The following is a 20824-nucleotide window of genomic DNA, read 5'->3' as shown; positions in this document are numbered from 1 at the left end:
ATTCGGGATTTTTTCTGGTCTTAACGGTGGAAAAAGATATCGCGAAGAAACCTGATGTCTGAGAAATCTGGAAGATGCGCAAAATTTTTAATGTTTTGGTTCGAATTATAAAATGTTCGTGTTAGCAATATTTAACATGATAGCGTTTATAATTAATATGTCATTAATTTTGATAAGGAATTATACTTTGTAACAATTAAACAGGTCCCATTATTTTATGCTTCCTTTTAGCTATAAAAAATATTACAGTGGTTAAAGTGAGACCTACAAATCGCTTTTGCAAAGGCTTTTAGTATCTGTTATATATGTTAGCCGTCGCTACGCCACAGCCTAGACTGATAGTTACGTCTCCGACTACGTCGACATATAAAGCTATTACTACAAAAATATGCAACATACCAAACAGCATGGTCGCATGGTTAATACGAAAGTCGCATATAGAATTTGTAGTTTCTGAGTGAAGCCGAAATTAAGAAACAAAACTAATGATATAAGTACAATAGAAGGTACAACATCAAATATTTAACAATTGGAGAGAATGTCAAATGCAATCTTAACAATATATATTTATTTACACCTATCCTCATAATTTACACTCTCAATAAAACTTAACACTACAAATGAACGCAAACGAGACCTCGGTAGATACTTATGTATGTATACAACAACAAATATTACAACTAGCGCTTGGTTCGCTGCTTCGCCGATAATCGAAAATCCTGTTAAATGGTATAAAATGGCCAAAATATGTTAACTATGCCATTCTATTATTAAACCGTGATCAAACGTGTAAAAAGAACTAGTATTCACAATACACACCTATTGTATTTATGATATCGATACCTTAAAACTAAGGAATAGGTAACCTTACAAGTAAACAGTAATAAGCTATTAAATTTAAAGAAAAATATTACTTAATAAGCTTAGACTATTAGAACAGAATAGTTAATAATACCTAGTTGATAAAAGCAACGTAAAACCACAAACAATCAGACACGACGGCAGAATAACGACAATGCAAATTTTGCACGAAACGCGAATGCTAATATGAAGGTCACTCTACTCCGGAAAATCTGAACAGTACGATTCAGAACTTGACAAATTTATAATATAAAATTGAATGAGGAAAAATTAGGACAATTAGTAATTTAGAATATTAATTCACATTATGTAAATAACGATTAGAGAGGCTTCGCAAACAACCATATTGAGTATTTATAGTATAAGTTGGGATAAGGTGTGCATCTTGAGAGCTTTGGTCGAAAATAATAAAATACTTCCGAATCTTTTTATAGACATATTGATATAATATAAATGAATTAGTTTACGTCCGTGGCTTCGCCGGTTTGTTAGGTCGGAGGCAGGTGTTAGATAAAAATAAGAAGCCTATGTGCTTTCTTAGGGTTAATTAAGCTTGCTACATATTTCATGCCATGAAAGCGTAACAGACAGACAGTTACTTTCGCATTTATAATATTAGTATAGATTTTCATTGGTATCTCTTGTTTTTCGCTGGATAAACGCATTTACGCGTTTACCAAACATGAGGTATATGGGACTCACCGGTAGCTGAAGGCGCCGGAATACCCATTGAAAAACCAGTTTTACCCATCCTCCGTCTTTTCGGGGGACGACACAAGATCGCTTGCGCATACTACCGTGACGTCCCGGCGGTCGGCCCGCCTCTGCAGGCCTCCAAATCGTAGGGGGTTATCGGGGTACAGAGATCCCCTAGCCCCGGCGACACTTACAGCGGGTGGAGAAGGTAGGCATAGCGACAATGCCTTTTACCCGGTCTTCTTCGACGAAGTAGGCCCCTACCCGCGGCCTCCTTCTGCGACATGACGTTTTCGCAGAAAGAGACCATCTCCTTCTAGCACTTCTCGCTACCAATCATAGCATTTATCACGCTCGGCAGCGAGAAGTCTCCGCCTACAATGGCCGCTAGGGAATGGCGCTGAGGCCCTATGTGGCACACTCAATCGCACCGCACTCGTGGCAGACAGGTGCCACCTCCTTCATTATTATAACTCGTATAAAAACGAAATTTAATATTTTTGTAAGTATAAACTTATTTAAATTATATGTTAGTTATATGTACTATATTCCCTGTATCCATTAATCGCGCCATCCCGTTTCAATACTCAGAACCTCTATGTGAATGCCGTCCTGTAATGTGTTGCTCTGTAGGAAGTAGTTCACATTCAACGCGGGTGTCGCTGTGTTTCTTCTGTGGCAATCTTTGCAGATAGAGAGTCCTGTCAACTCAGCCCGCAGAGTGCCGCATTATAAAGCGGAGGTCACGGCCTCGGCGGTTCAAGCATAGGTCCATTTTTTGTAATTTTATTGAATAACTTTTCGACTTGACTTGTGATAATGAGAGGCATAGTCAACATTAAAGCTAAAATTACATCTAACCTAATTTCTGTTAAAGAAGTATTTTTTATTGATATTGTGGTTTGTTAAAATGTGCCAATACGTATAGTGTTACAAAATATTTATAAAATTTGCACGTTTACGTACTCTAATCATATTATAATATTTTAATTGTATTGCTCTTTTAACAACACGGTAGATGGGAAAAAAAGAAGTCGAAAGATAATTATAGATAATATAAGAGCTACATACGTACAATAAGAAAATATCACCCATTTTTTATAATTATTTATCTGTTTAATTTGTTTGTACGTATAAAGTATTCAATATATTTGTTGCAGATAATAAACAATGCGATTGCTTGATAATTTAACTGTTAGTTTTGTTACAAGAAAAATTATGTACAAAGACGCACATGGAAATTTAAAAAAAAACTCATCATTTTAAAAAAAAAATCTACCTATTTAATTAATAACGATGTCTGTACATTAAAGATTTTGAAAAAAAAACCTAACATCCCCCATGTATTTATTGAAGCAACAGAAGTCAAAATAACAGTTTTTAATATTTTTGTCTTTTTATTTGCATGTTTGTATCATCACCCAAATCACAAAAAAAATACTGCACGGAATAGAATGTTGTTTTCACCGATATATTGCTGAGGTGTAACTTAAAATATAGGCTATATTTTACAGCAGAAAAATATCGTATTCCGATTGTTTTAGTTTAATATTACCCGGATCACATTGTTTAATGAATTTAATTCTAAATTAACAGATTTTAACTCGTTTAAGTTGTTATTAAAAAATAATATTTGGCGCTGTTTATATTTTAAAGATTTGTCTTAACCGATTATTCTACTACTCTCATACAATAAGCACATTTAGCTTTGTTTCATAGAAAACTAGTCGAAAAGAGAATGTAGCCATGGAATCGAATAGAAGGACACACAAAGTTAAACAGAAATTACAAATAGGAACAGGATGACTAGGTAACATTTTCTATAGCAAATTATAATTATTTATCGATACTAATATTATAATGATTTGGCGTGCGCTGTGAAAAGTAATGTATTGCGTGTTTATAGTAATAATTATACAAAAAAGTCCGCGATCCTATACAGTATACATCTAATTTATAACAATAACTATTTTTGTTCAAATTAGTCAATAAAAACACGCGTAGAATGGAAAGATATTAAACCTAATTTAATAAATAAAGGTTAATTATATACATGGAAATTCTTCTTTAAATTATTTGAATCGGACCTTTCATTTAGACGTTAGGACTGTTACAATAACGCAAAAAGTAAAAAAAACGCCGCGGTGTGAGCGAACCACGGATAACGAGAGCGAACAGTACTACGCTTAATTATTTACCTACACGTTTTATTATTTTTAAACAACAAATAGTTGAATAGTACGTTACAGACGCAGGACCAATTGATTATCTTGCTCTCCGATGCACGGGAGTGTACACTCTTTCAACTTTCAGGATCCTTACTGCTAGTTGGCCTAACCTGGGATTTGAACCCAGGAACTTGTGATCTGCGGCTTTATATCCAGCCATTAGACCAACGAAGCAGTCACTTAGCACTAATTGTATAGGCTAATAGATCGATTGATGAATGTTTATGTTGTAAACTTATTGATTAAAAAATGCACGGGGTAAAGTCCCTATTTTACCTGTACGAAGTCGGAGCGAGCAGCTAGTTTAAATAGTAAATAACATATTACAAAAAAATTATTAATACTAAATAATATTATAATATAATAACAGCGATTGTTTCCTATCTTATTGACGCATTGGCGATGGAAGCGATAGATAATATTTTTATAGTGCCAATGTATTATACTGTAATAAAAAAAAACGGCCAACCATTAAAGAGGTCTATCTAGTAATGTGAGACCAATGTACGATGAGCCACTACTCACACTTATGTAATAAATTAACGCATGAATAAAAAAATACGCAGGGCGTGTGTTGGTACGTATGAATATATTTTTATATGCTCTTAGCACTTTAATGATAATAATATCCTATGGACCAACTTCGCCCACGGCGGTCAATCTCAAGACAGGTTAGCCAACTGAGCAGTAAAATAACATATTATGAAAATTTTATTAATGCTAAATCATATTTATTTTAAATAATTAAATATAACGATTATTTTCCTCACCAAGGTTATAAGGATATAAGAAATAAAACAACTGTTAGACACTCTACGACTTTATTCCATAAACTATAAAGTTAAAATGCATTTACTCACATTTCAAAATTCACGTGAAATTACAAAAAAACCGTTTGAATTTCGGTTTGTTAGTTGGTTTAGATGTTGCCAGTTGTCTTGTGAGTAAAGCTTACGTGATTATTTACTAAGTCGATTACAGACATTCAGACATTATTAATTCGAGAAAAATCCTTATACTAACTGCTATAATACGGAAATATAAAAGAAAATGGAATGTGCAATACAAGTTCAAAACAAAAACAATTTCGATTTTCTAGTATTGATTTAAGAATACAAGTATAGGATGTCAGTTACGCGGTGAAGTTCAGCGTAGGGTGCTAGAGAGCTGTAGTTTCTAGAGAGAAGGACAAAGTTCACAGCATCGAACATCGATAGTTATGTCGAGATACCTACATATATATTCGAATGCCTATAAGTTACATAATCTCCACGCTGTGTTGTGTCGGGGGAATATATCCGACCGATAAACCAGAGAGACCAATTGTGTAAAATGACACTTTCGTTGACAACATTTTTTTCCAGATATTATTTCCGATATTCTGTTATGGATGTATATAATTTTGCCTTCGTATTTCCCCTCATCGTTCGAAAGATCCAACGTATTAAAAACTTACGGTATACAATCAGAAAGAGCTCGCATCGGCTCGAATGGGTACTTAGGTGACATGTAGATGTATACGGTTCAGGTCGATATTTAATATGAACTGCATGAGCTCACAACGATGAAATCTTGTATAGGTCTACATGCCACCTGCTATACGGTCTGTCGCAACACATTAACGCTTGCAAGTCCGTCGGGACCTGATTGATCAAGAGATAACATAATGCAACTGACGCGCACGACAAAGGGCTTAAGCCCTAAAAATCTTTCTTCTAACATCCAGCGACACCATCTCCTTTCGCTGACACAACACTAGTGTGGGCTGCTCGATCATTACATTATGAGATTAAATATTCATATCTATTATAATATTTCAAAAAAGATATCTATAGAATTCCTAATCGTTCTGATACTTTGCTCACATTTCCCAATCCTTATTATGTATGCGAATAAGAATATAACGTTCCTATATTACTGTCGGTATAGACATAAGTGCTTAACATCAGTGATAGCGGAACGCGTTATTGATATTCTTACAGTATTTGTGTGACTTAACTTAAGTAAATAACACATCATATACATTTCAATCAAATAACATAATTCGTAACAATGTAGCCAATGAATTACATTTCTTTTTTAATTTAATTAAATACAAAAAAATAAAACTATTAAATTAAGTCGAGGGCAAGTTTTAAGAAAGGATCAATTATCAAAGTTGAAAAATATTCTGTCGGATAGAACTACAAAAATATTTATCAAACTCCTCTGAATGTAATCAAAATTTATTTTAAAGTAAATGAATTCTAATGTCAAGACTCCATCGTTTGCACTGCTCATTAGCAAATATACGTAATTTCACTCCAAAAATCGTTGCTCAAAATGGGTACCTACTTATAAAAAGTTCATCGTTCGAAAACACCAGCAAAAACCATGGTGACATCTCACCGTTAAAATAAAATGATCTCAAGTAACGCATCGCACAATACAATAACGGAAAAAAACTCATCATTACTGTTACGGCTGCCATGAAATCCACAACAGCACAATTTAAGGGATATCCTACTTCGCACAACCACACTGTGGGACCAGCTTTCGGCGGCGACTTTTCCGAACCGATATGACATGACAGGATGATACTCATTCCTAAAAGGTCAGCAACGCAACTGCAAGCCCTCAGATGTTGCAGGTGGCAATGGGCGGTGGTAGTCACATTCAATAAGGTGAGCCTCCTGCTCGTTTGCCCCCACTAATTGAACTAATAATTGAACAAATTGTCGCTAAGATAACCCCAAAGTGAATTTATTATGTTAATATTGAAATTGACCATCATGAGCCCCATTACTCAAAGGAGCAGTTAAGCCTAGAGGCTAAATATAGAGCCGAATTATAACTGACAGGTAAGTCTCCGGGGCCCTCTAGGTGGTAAATCGCTACTCACTGATAATATTTTCCTAATCTACACTAAATTATACTAAGGCACATACCCTAAACCGCGCAACGTAATGAACTCTAAGTACTCCGGAGAACCTACGAAACTGTCAACGGATCAGCTGCGAGATGTTATATATAGATTTGATCTACACATTGAGTAAAAAGCATCAAACATCGAGAATACCATTAAAGTGTAATACTACGGCTATCCGATTAGTACTGAGAGATTTAAATGTCCTCGATTACACGGTGTAAGAGTTGTTACTTGAGTAGATTCGACCTCGTGACATCGAGAATATCAGAAGTTCTCGTCCGGCTATAGGTGGTACATTTAGTGTTATTTCCGATAATGATGGTGAAAACAAAAAGTGCCATAAAGTCAAGTCCTGGGTATGAGTCTGTGTACAAACGACGACACAGATACTAAATAAATAACAAATCGAATCTATCACCTCTTTATCTATACTATATAAGCGAAATACCACTTATCACGAAATCTCCTAACCAATCCGCCCGATTGACTTGAAATTTTTCTCAGTTACTTCTTCTCCGACGTAGACGATCACTACGAACGGATTTTACGCAAATCCTATCCAAAATACATTTTTCTTCCAATCTATCCGTACGAAGCCGGGACGATTAGCCAGTAATTTATAATTCTGATGGTCCGTCCAATCATGTAATGCACGACTACGAGAAGTAGTTAATAACGCGATACCCCGCGCTCGTACTTTGAAAATACATACTAAGATCTCTCATACCGATTAATACCAACATTAACGGTCCCGGGTTTCGCGAATGAGCTACTTCTTTGCATTAAATGTCTGTCGTAATTGTTGCTAAGCGAGTTCTCCTTGACGTCAAATATAATAAATTGTAAATAAGACAAACATTTGTTTGTTCAAACAATTGTAAATTCCAAGAACCATGTAATTTAGTCTAATTCGTTTGGTCAAAATAAATCTCATAATCTTGTCAATTGTATAAATAGGTAAATATAACATCAAAGCAAAGGTGTCAATAAAACAGTTTTACGAACATTCAGACTCTTAATAAAACGACTTAACGCAATCATATAAAAACAATATAGTCGATCCGACAGTCATTTTCAACTACAGCTAACTTGCACCATCTTAACCATCCAATGTGCCATCACATTATCTAATCTCATCCCAGAGTATATATTCCGTTCTCTTAAAACACGTTTCCCAAATCTTTCCCTTAGACATTTCGTCTGAAATATGGGGGGGGGGGAGCATTTACACTTATCGAAAGAATCGGAGGGAGTATGTCATTCTCTTTATTGTATTTAATTTTGTGGTTTGCGATGTGAAGTAACTCTCAACCGGTTCTTTCGACTGTGAAAACGTAAGCATCTATATCCTATATTAATAGATTAATACAATACATACTGTGTGCGTGCCGCTGTTAACCGGTCTCATAATATCAAGATAAATGCCTTCGAAATACACACAGGTATTACTTAATATAAATATATAATATTTCTGCTATTACCGTAAATGCGCATCTATGACCATCGAAGTTTCATATGTTTAGTGTGGTTGCAGTTTAAATGTTCCATTGAAATATGTTGTAATCGTTTCGCCTTCGCCATGGCATGAATTATTTTAAAATACAATCAATTAAAATTTAAATTAGGTAAAAGACAGTTCCAAAATTATTTGACAAGAAAATTAATTAATATTTAGATAATTTAGTCTAGTATCACAACTATTACTCATCACTTTGTGAGAAGAGAACAACAAAAATATGAAACGTGCAGACGTTAAGTCTTGGCGCGGTTTAGTGATATATTATCTTCTGTCTCCCGACTATGTCTACTTTTCATTTAAAAAATAATCAATCTGTTACCGTTCGCATGACCCGTGCCTTGTACATCCTTACTTACCTCTATTTACCACCAGTCGATGGTAATAACCCCCAATTTTTGAAATTGAGGATTCTTTAAATTCGAAATCTCGACTGCGTCTATGATGTCCGCATAGAGATGTTACAGCATTCAATTTTTTCCCAATAAGGCAAAACTCTTCGTGATCAAGAACTATACAGCGAGCCCAAACAGAAGATACCGCGCCCGAATTGTCTAAGAAACACATGGCAAAACGTTTTATAAGCGTTATTCATAAATGCGCACTTACGTGTACCATAGCTATCAAAATTACATAATAACGTCAAATATTAAATAAACACCGGAATAGACACATGAAATGTGTTACAAGATGTCATCGAATATGTTGCCCTAGTCAAGTGAAGCCGTTATCGTCGTCATGGACCCCACGACGCGGGGTGTCCCTCTTCTTCAGAGGCTCGTGGGTCAGGGGAGGTTCAGCCAAAATTCGAGGTACTGACGGATTTCCAGCCGCGCCTCTACCAGTTCAGCTGAGTCAGTGACGCTCGGAGGATACATGTTCGCGCAGTGCGCCGTGCCTACAATTATTATTTTTTTATTTAAACTAATAAAGAATATTTGTATCGTTCTAGATGAAATAGTTCATTAAAATGTATTTTTATTGATGTTTTATTATTAACTATTACAATCTTATTTTTATTAATATATTCTATAACTAAAATTAAAATAAAAACAAAATACGCATTACACGCCGTCTTCCGATTGTCCTATGGCTTTGTACCCAAGACGCTGGCACTATTGCTATCTGCACCGCTAGACTCAGCCTTTGGGCTAAATAAGCGCCAGCTCTTGGGTCACCAGAAGTGTGGACAAAGTGTGGACCAGTTTCTTAGAGAGATCTTTTATAATTAAATACCAATTTAACTTAGATAATTGTCATTGTATAATAACCTTTGATGAAAATGGCAGGAGCATCTTCTTCTATTGTACTCGTCATTCCTAGGGCGTGCCACGGATCCACCGAGCCGTGGACGTATGCGATTCGCTTCATGCCTATGTTAAGACCACCGTAGCAGTTGTTCGTGGAGTCCGCGACCTCGTTTACGAATGCGACGTCGAATCTAAAACAATATTTAAACTGAGGTTATTCACGTCAATATTACTAATATATTTATATTTATTGTGCGGCCGACTAATGGAAGTATGGAAATGTGATGGTTTATTTGAATCCGTGCCATTGTTATTTCTAATTAACTTGCGAAATCCTTGGACAAATCATCGGAATTTCAGCACTCAAGTAACACTACAAGGACCAGTAATTATGTTAATTTGTATCACGTTTAGGCAAGCGGTACATTTCGGAAGTTTGAAAAGGCGGTTTGATTGTTCTCGTGAATTTGAAATCCTAAAATACGCTAACAGCTTCATTACTTCTGGTATATCTGTCCATTTTATATTAAGTGATTTAATCTCAATTCGAATATAAGATGTATGTTATGTTAATATGTGGCTAATTCTTAAAGACACAGCTTAATATGCCAACGTTGTCGAAATGTTTTTGTTTTGTAGATAAATATTATCTTTAAAAACGTGAGAGTAAAACATTGTTTTAAAAAAGCACGTATAATTCAATGAGTATTGCGGCATTAATCATCTCTAACAAAATCAATAAGCCGACATTTTGTTTTGATTCGCCATTTGCATTTTAACTCTTTCTGAGGCGATGGAACTAACTGTGCGCGCGCATGGGAAGCAACAGATAGGAGAAAATTTTTACATATCTAGTATTTTTCAATACAATGATACTAAAGTTTTATTTGCGAAAATAAAACCCTCTCATATTTATTAATTTTAATACTTATATACTTTTAATTAAAATATACTAATGGTTTCGACCGGATTTATGCTTTATTATGACAAAATATATATTATGACAAATCTCAGTAAGTAGATAAATAAAAATAAATTTATTTTATTAGGTGCTCTCATTTACCATATACAATGGAGGGATGTCTAATTTCATTGAAATTTTGCCACATGTGTATTCTACCAACCCGCATTGGAGCAGCGTGGTGCAATAAGCTCCAAACCTTAACCCCAAAAAGGAAGAGGAGGCCTTAGCCCAGCAGTGGGACATTAACAGGCTGTTACTGATACTGATTACTGGATGGATGGATGGACAAATTCAACGACTTGTTATATGCGAAATGTTATAATAGCCAGATCCCGATAGTGCTTAATCGATATAGCTTGTCTTTCTTACACAAAAGAAATTCTAACAAATTATTCATTCGAATGATGTAGTGTAAAAGACAATTGATATTATAATATATATATTTTAAATGTTTTAAGACAGAAAAAGCTAGTCATGACTGACTCATATTGCGCATAGGTGAGTCCATGGTATTAAAAAAAATTCAATGGTTTTTCCTCAGTGCTACCAGTTCCAAATAATGTGAACATGAGAAGCAATTCCGTGAATATAATATATATATAATATAAACTACCAATGTAAATATCATATATTCTAGTTAACAGTTCCAAGTTTTATGCAGGGCGTAGTTCTGACGTATTAGTTTTGCGCGCGCACATTGGGTGTGGTGCAATGGCGGCGGACGTATCGAGTCTTTGTTATTCAACTTATTCGATTATAATATATTTAATGAAGGAGTTATTAAATATTACATTGTATTGTATTGTAAAGTAATAAAGACGACAATTAATTAGAACTTATTTATATTTATTTAAAAACCGAGTTCAAATGATAATGATATAATGTTTAATGTCTGGAATCAGATTATAAAAAAATGAAAACGGCCTTTAAAGCCAGCCCACTCTTCATTCCTTATGAAAGTGTTTACTGAACATTACATTTTAGAGTATTCTTAAATTTACAATTTTGAAAATTTGCATACAGAGCACATTCGAATCGATTGAATCTCATAAAGGAAGACAAAATAAATCGTACTGCAAAAACATATAAAACATCTTTTTTTTATTAAGCATATTATTTTTTTTCGAAATATAATACTTACAGAATGTTGCAATCGCTCGTAAATATTGATAAAAAAGTAAAAATATATCATCAAGAATTACAATATCTTAGGATGTAATCGAAATAAACTAGATGCGATCATTATTTATAAAGGTAACACACAGCTTGTGTATATTAGGGCGTTGGCCGTAGCTAGTGCGCATAACTGGCTACGCCCAGATATTGATTTACTAAGGAAACAACTGCGCACGCATATACAATATGTAACATGTGTCTGTTTTTAAATAAAGAAATAATTCGCGTTATATATAAAAAATATTAGATTATTTTCGCAAAAATAGCAGGCGTTTGAAAATATTTTGTTTGTATATGACTTACTGAAAATTTGGCAATCTTCACGGCAACTTGTATTTGTAGCTGGAGCATAACAGATGATAATAGTGTAGGAAAAAGAAAAGAAAAAAAAAACTTTTAAATAAAAATTTAAACTAACGAAAACACCACTCTTCCCGACGAATCAGCGAAAAAATCTAAATTAATAGTAAATAAATTGAAAAACGAGAAGATAAATGGAGGTCGCGGTTTCTTTTCCGGAACTTCCTCAACATTTTCATCATTAGGTTGAGACAATGGCTCTGGAATTGTAGGCTCCGGTGAATGCGACATTTTCGCAACGCGGTGTTAGCTCAACTGCAGCGATATGTGAATACAGCTTTTGTATGGACAGCTTGTGTACTGCGCATGACTTTAAATATTGACGGACTACATGGTACCCACCCTCTATCGAACAATCTCGCATCCCATCGCCACCGCATATTAAGAAGGACATAAAATGGCAAAGAAATCATTTCATGTTTTCTCGTTACGTACTCTTCAACTCTTATCAACTCATGTTATTTGACAAATGAGACAGTTTTCTTATTTTTTACTGTCTTTGTACAGTTGATTTTTTTATAAGACAAATAATAATAATATTTTCCGAAAAAAATACCGATTTTTATTGTTAGACAGATAGAGACTTAGGCACTCTACGCTTAGAGCAGCTGTACTCAATCTGCGGCCCGTGAGCCGCGTGCTACCCGGGCCAAGATTTTGTAGTTAAAAGTCTTACTTCATAATCAACTTACTTATAAGTACGTATCAATTACGAGACGTAATGAGGCAGCAACCTCATCTGTAATAGTATTACAAAGCCGAAAAGTTTATTTGTTTGTTTATATGAATGAAATGATATGTATAACACAATGTAGGGACACTTCACAACTGACCCTAAATGCAAATATATTTTAATTGTAACTGAAAAGGGAAGGCTAAACAAAACCCATTTACATTTCAAAGCCATTTCGAACTTCGTCTTCATCGGCAAGTTTTTTGAGCGAATTGTTGCTTACCATCTGTATTTGGACACCTATCGCGTGTCGGCCCCTGGCTGAGTGGAAGTTCGGCTTTCGACAGGGCCGTCCGTCACTGTCAACGTGATATTGCGATCTTGGTAGTCTGGGATGGCATGGAGTTGACTATAACTTTCGACATCGATAACAGATTCAACATCTGGGGTGCACTTTTTCACCATCGCGTGACCTACCGCGGCAACCTGCGCGATAGGTACGACTTGAACATGAAGCTAGACGTTACAAGGACCCAAGGATGCAGCGATTAGTTTGGGGCCTATGTTGTGGAACCTCACGTCACTTTTCCTGAAGGGATCAACATCGTTTATTACATAGACGACACGTTGGTGCTGGCATAGGGGTTGAGCGGCTACCTGCGCGATAGGTACGACTTGAACATGAAGCTAGACGTTACAAGGACCCAAGGATGCAGCGATTAGTTTGGGGCCTATGTTGTGGAACCTCACGTCACTTTTCCTGAAGGGATCAACATCGTTTATTACATAGACGACACGTTGGTGCTGGCAAAGGGGTTGAGCTTGAGGCAAACCTCATTGTCGGTAAGATTTGAAGTTGAGCCTTAAGATAGCATCTCAAAAGACGAAGGCGCTCTGGTTTCACTAACTGCCGAAGCAGGACTAAGATCCAAAGTTCGTAGCGGAGGGGCCATCTTCATAGTGTGAGGATATGGCACGATATTGTAGGAGGTGGTGGTGCACATCCACCATGTGTCTGTATTTATGCCAAAGCATTATATATTAAGAATAAAATCTTAAATTCAAAAAATCCTTCTAAAGACTACGTGGAATATTTTCAATGATATATCCAGCAAACATTAAAATAATAACGATTAAATAGATAAATAAATTATTAGATCACCAACAAAGTACACACAAATATATGAAAGTACAGAGTTGACAAAATTACGACTAAAAGTGGTACCTCAATTACAGGTGATAACTCGACGAACAATAAGACAATAGACACATTATAGCACACAAAAAAACAAATGTGAGACAAAACAAAATTTTAAATTTCAAAAAAAAAAAATTAAAAAAAATAGTAAAGAAAAAATAAAAATAATATATGGATAATTAAGTGTTGCTTATTAGTGGCATTATGGTCGTTCTAAATTTGTATAATTACACTTGTTGCTCTTTATGATTTTATTGACCGGTGAATTATGGCCTAGGTCTGATTTGGAAGCTTTACATATAAACATTTTACGGCTGTACAAGCGTAAGCATTTAACCCAGAAATACAAATAAGTGACAGCAGTTTTGGACAGTCCAAAATGGAATCACTAAGTTTATACACAACAAGGCAATTTCGTTTTTCGTAAAAAGTATTAATGTCTTTTGAGGTATTTTTCTTAATGAGGTATTTTTTGGCCAAGCCGTCTTTATAGTAAAGATGCAACAAGAAACGTTACTGAACGCTTTCAAATTTTTTGGAATGTTGAAGTAACTAATGTTTTTAATAATTATTTTACTGAAATCCTGTTCAATATTACAGGTTATATCTTTATCTGCCAACGCATTAACTTTACTAAGAGATAGTGTTCAAGAATGCGATTTACCGATATAAGTGGTCACCGATATCAATTGACGCGATATCATTGGTCTCTTAAATACTCTATGATATTCACTATGGATTGGCGAAAAAATTGCTTTTCAATCCGCAAAGTCATAATCTGAACTTCGAAAGTTAAAATAATGTGGTTTAATAACAAGTTAAGTGGAACAGTGAAATATAAATTAAGACAAATTAATCAAGAACTGTTTACAGTGCGTAACAATTACAAAATCGTATCCAATTTGTAAATCAACGGTCTGTTTACCTTTAATCCTGCTCCGATTGGAATAGGGTATAGTGAACAATACGGTTTTACTAAGAGAAGACAGACGACAGATGCAGGTGTGGCACTCTTAAAGTATATATGGCCTGTGTAAGGACGCATGATTACATTAATAATTAGTTTCTATGATTTGTCTAAGGCAACTTTGTTGAACACGATATTGTCTTTTGATTGCTATTGTAACTAAATTTCTATTATCGTGTGCATGTGTAAAAAGATTCATTTCAAAACGATTATTCAGATTAATTTTTATCAGATGATTAACGCGAGTCATTCGTTTAGTTGTGTGTTATCGCTCAGAACAAACGCATTTTTAATTCACCATGAAATACTGCTAATATGTTTCTACCTTTATTATATAAAGGAAAATTTGATTCGCTGTTATTAGCATAAGCACCAACTTATGCTAATAATAAAAGGCATATTCAAAAAATATTGATTTGTGCGATAGATAGGCTAACTAAATGATATTACAAAAGAGAGCATTGCAGCTAGTCAGCCGTTTGTTGTTAACAATTATCAGAATCATAAACTTCAGAGATCGTAAGTTATGACTATACATAGATTTGCTTAGCTTCGAGAAGCTAAGCAAATCTAGAATTGCTTTAAACCGCCAAGGGAAATGTCACTTAGCAAACATCCTTGTTGTTTCACGGTCACATTACAAAAAAGCTAACGTGTATTAGTTATTAAGATAATTATTCAATAATATTGAAGTCATTTTATTATATATAGGCATTATATAAGTATATTGTACATATACAACTAATTTCATTATTAACAAAAATTTAGGAACAATAAAAGATCAATACGTATACAAAGAGGAAACTTAAAAAGTGACGGTATAAAAACTATATGAAGTAAGAAATAAAAGAAATAAAAACGACCATCAGGTAAATAACAATTTATCATTGATCAACGAATAGGAAGATAGAATAATAAATATATAGAATAGGAAAAAAAAATAGATAGAATAAATATGATCTCAACATTAATAATCTGTGTTACAATAAACAGATAAAAAATCAAAATTCACTTACTTGGGTCCAAATACATCCTGACATTGTTGAATGTAGAAACTTAGAGGGAAATGATCACCGAAAACTTCCACTTCTCCTGATGATGTTTGGTAAAAACCAAATTCCGTGCAGGTCTGGTACATCCACTGTCGAGCTAGAAATAAAAAATAATTATGTTTTATCCTATATTTGTATTAAAACAACTTTAGTCATCAAGTCAATCATTATAAAAAAGGACAGGCAACATTTTCATATTTTTGAAAAATATTTTAACGTAATTTCCAGTGTTAAGGGAGGTCAAGGAGTCAATTTCGAAATGAGACATTTATATGCTGCTACTTTTATGATTCAAGATAATTATGCCGTGTGGTCAAAACAACAACTCATCAACACAGCAACTCATTTACAGAGACCACCAGTGAAGGGAGACCACCAGTGAGGGAGGAATTCCTAAGGTCAGGCGTCAAGTGTAGCCCCTCAAATAACGGTCAAATCCTGTGTATACATACTTTACACAACCCAAATAAGTGTTACAAGAACATCTAATGATGATAACACGATATACTTTATCGTTATTTGAACAAAGGTTGAATAAATTGATACATACCTCCTTCTGATCCCCAAGTGACATTTCGTAGTTCTTCAATCATATTGTCGTAGCTGTAGTCCAAGCAGGTTTGGTTTGACTTTTCTAGTATTATTGAATTAAAAGCCGCCAGCTTACGATACGCTGGTTTACCACTAGGCTCTGTTATCATTTGACACACCTAAAAATTTGTATACGAGTTTTAGTCAAAATAAATGATTTAAAATTAATATTATAATGAAAATGAATAAAAACATTTAGTTACGAAAAACAATTAATTATGAAAAAAGAATAAAAAAAATTGCTAGTGCCGAGAGCAATTACCGTATTTATAGTCAAATTTTTATAACGAATATCAGCACTCATGCGATTATCTTCATTGTATTGAACGAGATCAGCAAAATCATCTGCGATGGAGTTATAAAAGTTCTTGATGTCATTCTTTGAAGCTTTAGAGAAAGGTTTGCAGACCCTGAATAGTGGTAGTGGATTCATAATAATTAAAGTCATTGTTATATTAAGACCACTGTTAAAATACAAGCAACAGTTTATTGTGATTATTATGGATATTGGCTGTACCAATAAATAATTTTATTATTTCAATCATTACTCGAAAATTTTTAAGATTATGTTGAAATCCTAACTCACTAAGAACCTTTTTACATGCAAGTTTGTTACGTATGTTTGTAACCTCTCCGAAGCGGTTTTTCACCGATAGGTACAAGACTGTTACTAATATTAATTACTAAACCCCACTTACGTCATAATCGACTTCACAAAATATGCAAGAGAGATGTCTATGGGCGGTGATAACCACTTACCATCGGGTGGCCCATTTGCTCTTCCGCCAACATATTTTATAAAAAAAAAAAAAATGGTAGCAATGAAATGACATACCTTAGATTGTTCTGAACGCACCTTTAGCCTATTACGACCTAAGAAGCAGCAAAGATATTCGCCGATATTTAAATAATATCGCCATTTTTTCGCGAATCCTTTATGAAAATTGTAGATTATTTAAGATTTCGCGTAATCATATCGATTAATTACAGGGTCACAGTTATTGATTTGTCTTTTTTTATTTATTTGTTGTACTGTCTACTCCACGCCTCGCTTATAAAATTCCAGATAAAATTCTCGGGTAAGTCGTTCATTTCGATAATTCCAGCGTCTGCCTAACTGACTAACGTCTACCGTAACCGTAACAGCCTGTGAATGTCCCACTGCTGGGCTAAAGGCCTCCTCTCCTCATTTTGAGGAGAAGGTTTGGAGCTTATTCCACCACGCTGCTCCAATGCGGGTTGGTAGAATTCACATGTGGCAGAACTTCAGTGAAATTAGACACATGCAGGTTTCCTCACGATGTTTTCCTTCACCGTAAAGCACGAGATGAATTATAATCACAAATTAAGCACATGAAAATTCAGTGGTGCTTGCCCGGGTTTGAACCCATGATCATCGGTTAAGATTCACGCGTTCTTACCACTGGGCCATCTCGGCTATCTAAGAGTAAATTCCAACGCTATAACCATGTGCGCCAGCGCTATCTAAAGCGCTCGTGGCTTTCCTTGTGCAAGCAACATAGTGCGCGACAAAAAATAGCACAATTCGTTCAAAAATACTGTGACAACGGATAAGACACTTCAAATAAAAGTACCTCGAATTTAAATGACTCCCTAATAAAAACCGTACTACTCCTACATACATCCGACTCTTCAAACCGATTGTACTGTACATCAAGCAACAGGGTTACATACATCTGGATTCGGGAGCCATCTTCACTTCTATTCCAGAAGCTAAGAAATTAGTTTCTTCGTTGACGGACACATCAAGGTTGGCATTATTAATTTACATCGCTTTCATGTAAAAAGGGGACTTTCACAATTGAACAGTTATCATAAAATTGCATCTCCACGAAAGGAATATTTGCATTTTTGCTGTCAACACAGCAGTGACAAAAACTGTTACAATCTTGTGTAATTATTAGTGATATTTAGAAGAATTGCAAACAGTTGCTAAAATGGAAACTGACAAATATTTTATCATTCTATTATATACCAATAGGAGGAGTAAAGCTAAATCAACCTGAGATTTGAATCTATGCAATTTGCTAATAACTCAGCTACATTATGCACAACATACAGTTTACAATTAATACAAGTTTATTTAAAGTAAATAAATGTGGAAAAGAATAGTATTTCACTTAGCTACTTATATTGACTATATTTTTACTTCCAAAGTCGTAATAAGAACCTCACAATCACTAAAACGCTATTATTTCACAAGTCCATGCTGAAAGCCAAAAATTATTTTACATATTGGCCAATGACGTCACGTCAATTCAAGGTTATTTGCTTATTTATCTTTACTCCTTCTACTTTGGAATTGTTTAATATGAATAATATTTGAACAATTGTTACCTAAATTCCTTTTCAATAGTTTGAGGATCAGTTTTTATCATTGATTCAATCTGTTGATGCGCCAGCTTTAACTGTGTTACACATTCATCACCACCAGTCTTTTCTTGTAATGCATTCACAACAACCTGATAGTATTCTGTAAAATGAGAAACAAATTTGTGTTATCGTAATAAGTAAATTACCTTTTACAGAAAATTAACTCTCTGATAGATATCATTTTTTTGAATACATTTTGTAAATATTTCCTTATTACACATTAGTTTAATATCATTTATAACGTACAATCTAAATTTCTCTAGGAATTAATTAATTATATTATTTCGATATAGATAATAGCATTATATTAACTTACCCATGAAATTTACTTTTGCCAGCAATGGCCCACTTGAAGATATAGACGCATGTACTAAATGTGGGTATTTGAGTCGCAGCCATGCGGCCAAGGAGCCAGGATAAGATCCACCGAATGCAACCCATTTCACTTGTTTATTGAACTTATATTTATCATTCATTTTATTTATAAAGTATGCTAAATCTGCAAGTGCCTGCTGTGAAGAGAGGTACTGCAAATTTTTTGTGCTGATGTCACTAAAATAATTCAATACAAATTCAATTCATTCTTAATATTAATATCAAAAATTGTCACAAGTAGCTTTCTGTTAAAAATTGTTACAATTCTGCCTATTATTATTCATGAATGTTCATGAATTTGGATATATAAGAACAATCTTGAAAAAAATTTTTTAGCAATAATGATTGAAGTACTAATTTTAAGATTCTTTAATTCTTTAATAAATTAATAATTCTTTAAGATCTAATATTTATAAAACATTTCAGAATCTGTGTTTGATTGTATTAATAATGTCTTTAATAAAAACAACATAGATTCATCTCAAATTTTGAACACAAAGAGATGGTATCTTTTATCAAACCATTGCAGTAGTTGAGACCTTGAAAAAGTGTCTGTAATTAATCATAAATAAAAGCACATTATTTGATAAAGCAGACTTCATTAATTGTACAAACAGGGGCCTTTATAAAATAACATCAATATTTAATACCCAGCTACCCCTTGAGTTTGGGTAGACATAAAGTAAGATATTTAAGCATTATAAAAGTCTTCAATGTAAAATTTTACTGAAATGTATCTTCATAACCTTAATTTTTATAAAATCATATTTTTACAAACAATATTAGTATATTTAAATGACCTTCATAACCTTCATAACAAATATGATAATACAAACTAATAATTTAAAGAAATTTCTATCATTGGGGTTATTCAGTTGATAAGGAATAACACAAACAATTTTATCTGAGCTATTTATTACTGCACATAAACTGTTTAGTTATTATTTATCTAATAACTGTACTTTATATTTTCATGTATATGTATGAATATTATATTACAAGAACATTAGGTATGCACGTGGATTGTAGATTCACTAAGAGACATGATTTTTAAAGTTGGAAATTAAAATGTATTAAAATTGAAATAGGGCATAAATATAAATATTAGACACAAAAACTAAACATGCCTGCATTTAGCTGGGAAAACTTTTATGTTTTTGTGTTTATAAACTTGTTAAAAATTAATTGTATTTATATACAGTATAACAGTATAATTCATATCATCTCTTCTTAAAACTTAAAGTAAATTATAGAAATATATAATTGTAAGATGTTGTAATTAGATTTTTAAGCATCTTTATGTAGATTAATTATACTTACTGAGTAGGGTGACTTTCTCCATAATAGCGATGTTCTAACTGAATACACATAGCTTTGAAAATTTTGGCATATTCTATCCATTGGCCTTTTACCATCCATCTTGCATCAGCTGGCCCTTCACCACCAATCATGAGGAAAACTGGTCCAGGGTTATTAAAATCGTAAAAGCTTTCATTGACGAAATATCGCTGGAATGAAAAATATCAATATTAAGGAACCAAACCAACCAAAATATTTAAATAAATACAAAAATACGCATGAAATAATGCTATTATTATATTAGACAACAATATTA

At 33.8% G+C, this 20824-nt stretch overlaps 1 protein-coding gene across 4 annotated transcripts in view; it reads right to left on the bottom strand.

Annotated features, from left to right (window-relative positions):
* The window catches only part of LOC126780498 (putative serine protease K12H4.7), a 56437-nt gene that overhangs the window by 35220 nt on the left and 393 nt on the right, over window positions 1-20824 (bottom strand). Inside the window, exons 2-9 of one of the 4 annotated variants that reach the window (XR_007670509.1) lie at window positions 20530-20717; window positions 19151-19386; window positions 18799-18934; window positions 16703-16850; window positions 16400-16559; window positions 15814-15946; window positions 9481-9650; window positions 5017-9107 (exon numbers count right to left, since the gene is read on the bottom strand). Coding sequence is in view for 2 of the 4 variants with exons in the window: in XM_050505050.1 (XP_050361007.1) it covers window positions 8995-9107; window positions 9481-9650; window positions 15814-15946; window positions 16400-16559; window positions 16703-16850; window positions 18799-18934; window positions 19151-19386; window positions 20530-20717 (1284 nt within the window). In the remaining 2 variants the exon portion in view is untranslated. Of the gene's footprint in view, window positions 1-4589; window positions 9108-9480; window positions 9651-15813; window positions 15947-16399; window positions 16560-16702; window positions 16851-18798; window positions 18935-19150; window positions 19387-20529; window positions 20718-20824 lie in introns of those variants that run through there. The other 3 variants (XR_007670508.1, XM_050505050.1, XM_050505049.1) reach the window with 3 other exon arrangements.

The sequence above is a fragment of the Nymphalis io genome, chromosome Z, assembly GCF_905147045.1.
Source record: "Nymphalis io chromosome Z, ilAglIoxx1.1, whole genome shotgun sequence".
In the NCBI taxonomy this organism is placed as follows: Eukaryota; Metazoa; Arthropoda; class Insecta; order Lepidoptera; family Nymphalidae; genus Nymphalis; species Nymphalis io.
This window is presented reverse-complemented; position numbering and strand designations above follow the sequence as displayed.